Raw genomic sequence first — 10,209 nt, 5'->3', positions numbered from 1 at the left:
CACACACACACACACACAACAACACACACCACAACAGCACACACACCCACACAACCACACACCACACACACACACACACCACCACACACACACACACACACACACATCACAGCCAACCCACGCGGCTTGTAAACACACAACACACCTTCTTTTCACAGAGGAAATATACCACATTACAGCATTTGCGTTTTGGGTTAGATCATAACATCATTTCTTTGGGTAAAGACTTAAATCTGTTTTTTTTCTCTTTTGGGGGCATTTAAAGAAGCGCCTAGCTAGCACCAAGCAACTGATGTTTGATTCAGATTGTCGTTTCTTGTTAATGTTGCTTGTTCTGTTTAAAATGCAATTGACTCGCGACAAAGCCCTTCAAATCGGGGAGATTTTCTCAATCTGAACACACGGAACATTGAGCCAAGATCATCCTAGTCTATGAAACATCCTCGAAGACATGCATAGGCGACAGATATAATAACTCCCCGCTCCAACACACAACACACACAACACACTAACCACACCACCCACCACTGCCCCACACGCGCACACACACTCTACAGCACACCACCACACACACACAACCCACACACTACACTTACATGCACACACACAGACAGCCTTACTGGCAGTCGGCACTGATACTACACACACATACCACCATAGTTCGATATCAGCATCTGAACTTGCTGACTGTGTAAGCAACAGGCTGCCAAATGTATTTAACCAGCAAAGCTTAACCTATATACCCCAGCCTGGTGTGATGCGCGCTGTGTGTGAGGCTCGAGGTTAGCAGAGAACAGCTGTCCTCTTCTGGTAATATGTGCGTGCAAATACGTAGCTTGCTTGTGGAGTGTGTTTCACCTAATTGAGTGTGAGTGTTCAGCAGTGTTCGTGTGTGTGTGTGTGTGTGTGTGAGTGTGCTGTGTGTGTGTGTGTGCTGTGTGTGCATGTGTGTGTGTGTGTGTGTGTGTGTTTGTGTGTGTTCTGTGGTGTGTGTGTTGGTGTGTGGTGGTTGAATGTGTGTGTGTTGTTGCTGTATCTCTCTCGGGTTTGTGTGTGTGTGTTTTACAAGCGGTTGGCTGCTGAGCTCTGAGACCAACATAACAATTACCTGCCCCAGTGTCACAACCACTAGAGATGAGGGAACAACAATGTGGCCGCCAAACGATACACTGGGGCTGGTGGAGGGGAGACACACATACACACACACAACCACACACTGAAACACACACACAACCACACACTGAAACACACACACAACCACACACTGAAACATACAAAGTCCTATAAAGGCACACACCACCACAAAGACACACTGCGGCAAATGCGCTGTCACATATACTCATTTTAATCATGTTCAAGTCACACACACACGCCTGCGCTGGCCACTTATTAGCAGCTGTGAGGAGAGGAGGCAGTAGAGATCTATGTGGAACTAATTTAGTCCAGGTCATGACCCCTATACCTCCCTGGTCTCCCATGGTCTCTATAGTCTGACAGAGATAAGACTGGGACAAAGACTCACTGTGACGGTTACATCTATACAATAACTACTCTGTAGTCTCATTCTAACACACACTATATGGCAGGGGAGTACGTACGGGGTTAGGGAGAGAGAAAGAGAGAGAGAGAGAGAGAGAGGTATTATATTAGTAGGGAGATGGAGGGATTTGAAATGAAGAAATCAAGGTGTGAGACAGGTACTTAGAGGGGTGAGGGAATGAAGGGGTGAGGGAATAGAAAGGAGAGGAGAGGAGGATAGGAGAGGAGTACGTGAACAGCAGTGCCAGAGAGATATGAAGCAGGGAGGAATGAAGGGATGAGCAGGAGGAGAGGAATGAGTGAACAGCAGTGCTGGAGAGGTGTGAAGAGGGTCAACGGTCAGGTATTATATGGGGAGGCAGATGTTGGAACATACTGTACTGGATTACTGCACTGTACACCGACGAGAGGGAGGGAGGGATACAAGTGACAGAAAGAGAGGAAAGAGAGAGAGAGAGAACGAGGAGAGGGAGAGAGACAGTGTGTGTTATCAGGGCATGCATGCATTGACACTTAGCAATGCCGACAAGGTGGCTACAGGACAGTTAGCGTTGGAAACATTATTTCAGTGCTGATATCTCTGTATAAGACTAGTCTGTGATGTCGTTGGGAAATGTCTTTACTGATCAATACCAGCACAGATAGGAGAATAGGAAGGTCTCATATAGGTAGYATCGTAGTGTCAGGACGTTCCAACACACACACACACAACACACACTGTCCCACCTCCAACTCCGTCTCAGACAGTGAGAGAAAGAAGTATAAATCCATACAGATTTCAGATCTTCTATTTTTCCTTTGCAATCTTATTTTATCACAATACAACCTCCTTTCCTCAGATCTTCACTACCACCAACAATAGAGCTGATAGACTGACAGAGTTAGATGGAAAGAGAATAGAATTTAAAGGTCTCAAGTTCCTCCCTGATCTCTCCTTTTCTCTCTCTCTCTCTCTCTCTCTCCCTCGTTCCTCTCCTCCCTTTCTCTCTCTCTCTCGTCCCTCTCTCTTCCCCGTGCTCCCTCTTTCTCTCTCTCTCTCTCGTCCTCTCGCTCCTCTCTCTCTCTCTCCTCTCTCCCCTCAACCCTCTCTTCACCTCTCTCTCCTTCTTCTCATCTTCTCTCTCTCGTTCTCTCTCGTCTCTCTCCTCTCTCTTCGCTCTCTCCATCTCTCTTTCTCTCTTTCGTTGCTCCCTCCACCCTCTCCTTTCCTTGTCTCTCTTCTCTCATCGCTCTCTACTCTATCTCTGCCACTCTCTTCTCTCTCTACTATTCTCTCTCGCTCTCTCCTTTCTCTCGTCCAACTCTCTGTCTCTCTCTCTCTCCTCACCGAGTTACGCCTTCTTGACCTTCTCTGCGATGTTCTCTCTTCCTCTCTCTCTGTCTCCCTCTAATCTCCACTCTCTCTCTTCTCTCGCTCTCTCCTCCAACTTCCAACATACAACATCACTACAGGCAGGCGAGGACAGTTTAGTCTCTAAGGGAATAAATGATCCAGGAGTATAGATAGTGATAATTGGTATCGTTGCAGCAATGGGCCCTTGTATGGGGTGTCAGATGCAGGTGACTCGAGACGTGACGTTCGATATCAAGGCTGTGGGCGTGGACTGATACCGCTCATGACTATTCACCTCAACGAAAAGAGCAGAGGAGGGAAGAAAGCAGTCGGATTGTGAGTAAAAGATGCTGTGAGGATAGTTTGACGGGAGAAGATGTTGTTTACAGGCGACCAAAAGAGTTCACGAGATTGTGTTCGGTAGACTGGCTGGAGACCACAAGCGCAGAGGCGGGAAATCAAGGGCTTAGGGTTGTCGGCGGTGGTGAGCTGTTGCGGGTGGCGATGTACATTGACACAACAGATCGACGATTGGTCACAGCACACACCTCAACGAGAGACCACACTTATAGGAATATCACACGCATTTATGTTCTGAGGCGTCAGAGCACTGTTTGTTCATAGGTGTAAACCACGCCAAATTGGCTTTTGTTTTTTTTCCGCCGACATTCTTGCACACGACATTTGTTGACTTGAGCTTTATCTGTGTCCACTGCTGCACGCACACACATCGACAACGCGACCACAGACACAGACTGCATCAACCATAAGCAAATGCACACTGCACAAAACACGGTGTGACACACGAACATATCACAGCAGCATGAGTTGTGCATCACAGCTAAGAGTCGGGATGTATTGCGCATGATAACACACACACAGCTGGGCTGAGGGAGCGAGGGTTAAGTGGATACACTAGAGCAGTGCTCGGTAGTCATCGCAGTTAGACGTCGATCTCAGCAGTGTCAGCATGATCTAGGTCACACACACACTACACATCAGCTCGACGGACACATCATCACAGCAGCACACGTAACACACCAGGCTTGTGGTGGACAAGCAACACACACACACACACACACGACAAACAAAACACGCAGCAACACACACCACACGCACACACACACACACAACGCACACAACAAACCACACATGAGACCCCCACAGATTTTCTAGTGTGGAGTAGGTGACTCACATGAAGGGATTAGGGTAGAGAGGGTAAAGAAGAAAGAGAGCGGGGTTTAGAGAGTTTCAAAGAACGAGACCCGCTCAGGGTTTGAGAGACAGACAGGGGGAAGACGGAGACCTACTTCAATCCTTACTAATCCTTATTACCTCCCCCTCCTGCAGCCACCTCCTAGAGTGCAATGGCTTAGTGGCTGAACTTTAAATTCCGTCTCGAAACTAAGATAGGATTTTCCCCCTCGTCACTCATTGTGTTGTGTGTGTCTGTTCTCCCCTCCCCACTCCCCCTCTGGTCACCGGCCGGGGCTCCGCGCTGTCACTTGCCTGTTTGATGACATGCGTGTGCGTTTTGGCGATGGGGGTATGGCTCTGGGCGTTCTCTGTGTGTGTGTGTGTGTGGTGTCTGTTCTGTGTGGTGTGTAAAGTGACTTGTCACTCTGCTCGCTGGCCCATTTGAACAGGCCTGAGTGATGGGAGCTGGCCCTGTAATGGAACTCAATTCACACTGCAAATATAGCTATGCTGAACCACCGGTCCCAACACACAAACACACACACACTCCCCGCGGTCCACTGGCCTCCCAGGCGGGTCAGAGCTGGTGGGGAGGGGGTGTGGAGGGTGTAGAGGAGGGGGTTCACCCACCTCCAGGAGTCATGGTGGGGGTAATTGAACAGAAATGACCAGCAAGACCTTTATTTCATCAGCCAGTCCTGACCTACTGTACTGTGTCTCAGTGTTCAGTGCAACCAGTCTCAGAGCACAGCCCAGTAGAAAGACACGAAGAGAGGGTTTTGAGAGTGAGCATCCCTGTGTGCATGCGTGCTTGTCAGATATTTGAAAAGACGTATTACTATATTCATTTCAGATTCTCAAGGGAAACAAGTGCTTAGTGTGTGTGCTTGACTGTTGTTTTCCTCAGGAAGAGGATTGAAATGTCTTTATTAGAGATAGCAGGAGGAGTGTGTCTAATGGGAAGCAGTGGCTGATGGGTAGTGAGAGCTGCCATGGCCATTTGCATAAACCAGTCTTTGTTTCCCTTCCGTGGCCGGCGGCCAACCACCAACAGAAGGACGGAAGTTCCTCTCACAACATAGTGGGCCGCTCCCAAACCCAAACCCTCCCTTTACACAGAAATGCCATTTAAAAAACAGGCCGTTTTGACTCATAAACAGCTATTCTCTTCCTCATCTTAAAGACAATTAGGAACAAACGCATTTGGTGAGAATTCTTGTGAAGAAACATGAAGGGAATGAGAAAGCGTTGTTGTGGGGAGCAGAAATAGCTGGAGGAGGAAGAGGGCTTGTGATGAATATTGCAGCTCGTTCGTTTCCAAGATTATTATGGTGTGTCTGTTGCTGTGGAAATATTTGCTTGAGAGTATTAAATGCTTTGTCTGACGATCAGGCTGTGTAAATATCCAGGAGCACTGTGACTACTCTGGATTATTTGTCATTTAGATCTCATTCTGAAAATGAAACCTCCGATCCCCTCAGTAGATATTACTGGCAGTTCCTTCTAAGCAGAAAGCAGCCTGTCTTCATGCCAGTCTGCGAGATAATGTGTGGAAGAGAGTCTTTATTTCATTTTGAACTATTGTGAGTGTAATGTTTACTGTTCATTTTTCATTSTTTATTTCACTTTTGTTTTATCTATTTTACTTGCTTTGGCAATGTAAACATACATTTCCCATGCCAATAAAAGCCCCTTAAATTGAAATAGAATTTGAATTGAGAGAGAGACAGAGAGAGAGGAGAGCTGTTGAATGTCGAGCAGTACCAGATGCTCTTTAAGATCCAGCACGCTGCCGTGTGTGTGTGTGTTGGTGTGTGTGTGTGTGTGTGTGTGTGTGTGTGTGTGTGTGTGTGTGTGTGTGTGGTGTGTGTGTGTGTGCGTGTGCGTGTGCGCGTGTGGCGTGTGCGCGTGTGCGTGTGTGTGTGCCTCTGTGTTGTGCAGGGAGAGAGAGAGACTCTCTGTGCTTTTGATGGGGAGAGTCAGTGGATGGAGAGAAAGATGGGGAAAGTTGGGAATGTGTTCGCCAGACGGGACAAAACTAACCTCTGTGCTGCTGGTGGCAACACACCCGCAGGCATGCAAGCACACACCAATAGCACAGAGTTGAGTTTTGTCCCGTCTGGCAAACACATTCCCAACTTTCTCTCTCTCTCTCTCTCTCTCTCTCTCTCTCTCAGCGTGACCCAGTAGGATTCTGAGTGTTTCCTTCCCACGATGCACCTGAAGGGGACATCTCTCACTCAGAGATCGAGGCTGTTAGTGTGTTCCCACGGGGCCGTGTGGTAAGGGAAGTGACAGCGTCCCTCTCTCTCTTTCTGTCACACAAACAGGCCATCAGCCACCCAGGGCTGTTTAGCTGGCATCTTCTGTTTGTTTGTGTGCTCAGAGAATTCATTTATTCATGTGTCCCTTTCTTGTTTTCGTGTTTCACTCCCCCTCTTTCTACACCCCCCCCCGCCCCCGACCCTCCCGTCTCTCTCTATAGCAGCTGTATGCAGCTCAGCTGGCAGCGATGCAGGTGTCTCCAGGGGCCAAACACAGCAGTATGCCCCAGACCAACCTGAACACCCACTCTCCCACCAACACACACCAAGAGAAGAGCCGCAGCACCCCGCCGCCCAAACCCAAGGTACGTACCTCTGAGTGTGTGTGAGTGTTTTGCGCCCGGGGGGGTATTCATTCCCGCATGTGTGTGTGTGTGTTCCTGCTCGGTTGAGGCTCTTTTTTTTGCATCCAGTACCTTTTGCGTCAAAAGCTGCAGGCCGTCAACCAGTCACCTGCTGGTACTAATCGTTCTCCYGATGAAACTTACCAAACAACTTCTCTGAAGTCTCAACCACTTACCCAACGTTGCTGGAGACAACGTCTCTGGCCCGCTCTCAGCTCTGTAGTGGAGGTGTGAGGCAGTCAGCCGTGTGGCTGTTGGCATGTGTGAGTGTGTGGACCACACTCCCTGACCATAGGGCTATGGGGGTCTGTGGGTGGTCTGTGTCCATCCAAGCGGAGTCTTACCTCCATGAATATCTGTGTTGAAGACGCAGTGAAAGCCCCTCAGCAGACCCCCAGGGGCCCCCCAGGGGCCCCTCAGCAGACCCCCAGGGGCCCCACAGTGGAGCGGTCCTTCCTTTCCTCTTTCTTTCCTTCGCTCTGTCCATCTCTCCTTCCCCCCTCTACTCCCTGATGAGTTGTAATCTTAGACAGAGAGAGGCAGCATGGCCATGGTGTTGATTAAGATCCTTGGTTGACCCCAGCTCTCGTGACCCCGCGATAGTGTCTATCGATTCCCCGCTGACACTGTCCTCCCTCCCGGCACACACTGACACACACGTACACGCACACACACACACTAACACACTGCCCCCCTACCTTGCCCCCCTGACCCCCTCACCTGCCCCCCTGTCTAACACAGGGTCTGACTCTGACACACGCCTCTCTTCCGGTCTCATTACCATATATATGGAGTGGCTAGGGAGGGGAGGCGACTGTGGTCCGTGCAGGGGGGAAGGGAAGCCGTAATGGCCGACAGGCAGACAGCAGGACAGGGGAGTGGACACGCACTGCCCCCACCAGGTCACCATGGAAATGGCTAGACCACTCACTGGTTTCACTTCCACTCAGTGCTGTGGCCACCACAGTCTGTCACAGACCCACTGTCAGGGTTCCCTTTTCTCCTATTTTCATCCCTGCTTTCTCTCACTCTATCAGCCTTTAGTTATGACTGGCTGACGCCCCATTAGTCTCTCTCAATCTCAGCCCCTGTTGATTTTTTATCCCTCGTTCTCTCTCTCTCAATTCAATCCAATTCAATTGACTTTATTGACATGGCAAGTTCATTATTAATTACATTGTCAAAGTATACATATCGAAAAARAAAWATATATATATATATGTATATATATATATAAAATATATATATATATTTATATATAAATAAATGGTGGGACCAACAGCAATAATAATAGTAGTAGTGGACATGGGATTACCATTAACAACAACTACAACAACAATATTAATCAGAACAACAATACATTAAAGCAATGGTAGTAGACCAGTGTCAACATGACTGAGAAGACACATGACCTGGTATGAAAGACAAAACAAAACAAGATGGGAAATATTATCGACATTACTTTGCACTTTTCACTGGCTTCTCTCTCTCTCTCTCTCTCTCTGTCTTTCTCTCTCTCTACTCTTTCTGTCTTTCTCTCTCTCTCCTCTGTCTTTCCTGCTCTCTCTCTCTGTCTTTCTCTCCTCTCTCTCTCTCTCTGTCTCTCTCCTCTCTCTCTTGTCCTTTCTCCTTCTCTCTCTCTCTCTCTCTCTCTCTCTCTCTCCTCTCTTCTCCTCTCTTCTCTCCTCTCTCTCTCTCTCTTCTCTCTCTCTCTTCCCTTGTGATGAGAGGAGGAGGAAGTAGAATGGTGGCCTTCGTGTATATTTTAGAGGTGCTGTCTTGTCTCTGTTCATTAAGAGGCTCTTGCTGAAGTGTAGAGGCGGGCTGGCTGGCTGACTTGACTGACTGGCTGCCTGGCTGCCTGGTCTGCTGTAGACAGATGTTTGGACTGAGGCGCACCGCTTAAGTGCTTTACCTGGGGGAGGAGGTACAGGGACACCACGCGCTACTCAGGTGTGGCCTGCTGGGAACAACAACCACTCTCACGTGCATGCGCGCACGCAAGCGCGCCCAACACACACACACACACACACACACACACACACACTGCCACTGACTTAAAGTGAGTTTCCCCGGAAGCCTTAGTTGACTGTCCATGTGACAGAAACCATGACCACAACGCTGTTATCTTACTGCCACTACACTGTGGCTGCATCTGGCTCTCACTGGAACCAGAGAAAAAAGTGTCCACGGGATATTAGAAGCACTGACCACGTCTAAACAGAGACATGACCAGAGACATAGTTTCCACTTCCCAGGGACTTTCATTCTGACACTCAGCACAGTGTAGAAATAGAAGAACAGGAGCTTTCTCCTGTAAGTACAAATGTATGAGGCCCCTCTCCTCACCTACTTCCTCCTCACCCTCCTCACCGCTCCTCTCCTGTCCACACCTCACCTCACTCTTCCTTAACCTTTCTCCTGTCCTCTCCTTCTCTCCGTTCCTCACCTCTCCTCACCCTCCTCACCTCTCCTCTCCTGTCCACACCTCACCTCACTCTTCCTTACCTTTCCTCTCCTCGTCCACTCCTGTCCTCACCTCTCCTCTCCTGTCACACCTCACCTAACTCTTCCTCACCCTCCTCTCTCTGTCCACACCTCACCTGTTCTCATCTCTCCTCACCTGCCTCACCTGTCCACACCTTCACTCACTCTTCCTTACCTCCTCTCCTGTCCACACCTTCACCTCACTCTCCTTACCTGTCCTCTTCCTGTCCACACCTCACCTCCACTTTTCCTTACCTTTCCTCTCCTTCCACACCTCACCTCACTTCTTCCTTACCTTTCCTCTCCTGTCCACACGCCACCTCACTCTTCCTTACCTTCTCTCCTGTCCACACCCACCTCACTCTTCCTCACCTTCCTCTCCTGTCCAACACCTCACCTCACTCTTCCTTACCTTTCCTCTCCTGTCACACCTCAACCTCACTCTCCTTACCTTTTCCTCTCCTGCTCCACACCACCTCATCTTCCTTACCCTTCCTCTCCTGTCCCACACCTCACCTCACTCTTCTTACCTTTTCCTCTCCTGTCCACACCTCACCTCACTCTGTCCTCACCTCACCTACTCCTTCACACACCTCACCTCACTCTTCCTTACCTTTCCTCTCCTGTCCTTTCTCTCCTGTCTCACCTCTCCTGTCCTCTCCTGTCTGTCAACCCTCTTCCTCTCACTGTCCTCACCTCTCCTCACCTTCCTGCCTCAACCTCTCCTCTCCTCTCCTCAACCTCACTTCTCATCTCTCCTCACCTGTCCTCCACCTGTTCCACACCCTCACCTCACTCTTCCTACCTTTCTTACCTTTCCTCTCCGTTACATGTCCTCCCTGCTCCCTCCTGTCTCTGTCCTCACCTCTCTCACTACGCAATCACTCTGTCCTGCAATCTCTCTCCTCAACCTGTCCTCACCTCTCCTCTCCTCTCGCCACCTCTCTGCTCCTACACCTGTCCTCCAACTGTCCTCACCTCTCCT

The 10,209-nt window shown here is 49.3% G+C and overlaps 1 protein-coding gene across 1 annotated transcript in view; it reads left to right on the top strand.

Moving 5' to 3' along the window:
* The window catches only part of sox5 (SRY-box transcription factor 5), a 144,130-nt gene that overhangs the window by 103,430 nt on the left and 30,491 nt on the right, over nt 1–10,209 (top strand). Inside the window, 2 exon segments of the mRNA XM_070438510.1 lie at nt 6,555–6,718; nt 7,105–7,186. Coding sequence (XP_070294611.1) covers nt 6,555–6,718; nt 7,105–7,186 — 246 coding nt within the window.

This window comes from Salvelinus sp. IW2-2015, unplaced genomic scaffold, assembly GCF_002910315.2.
Source record: "Salvelinus sp. IW2-2015 unplaced genomic scaffold, ASM291031v2 Un_scaffold987, whole genome shotgun sequence".
NCBI lineage: Eukaryota > Metazoa > Chordata > Actinopteri > Salmoniformes > Salmonidae > Salvelinus > Salvelinus sp. IW2-2015.
Note: the sequence above shows the minus strand (reverse complement) of the source record. Positions and strands in the feature narration are given on the sequence as shown.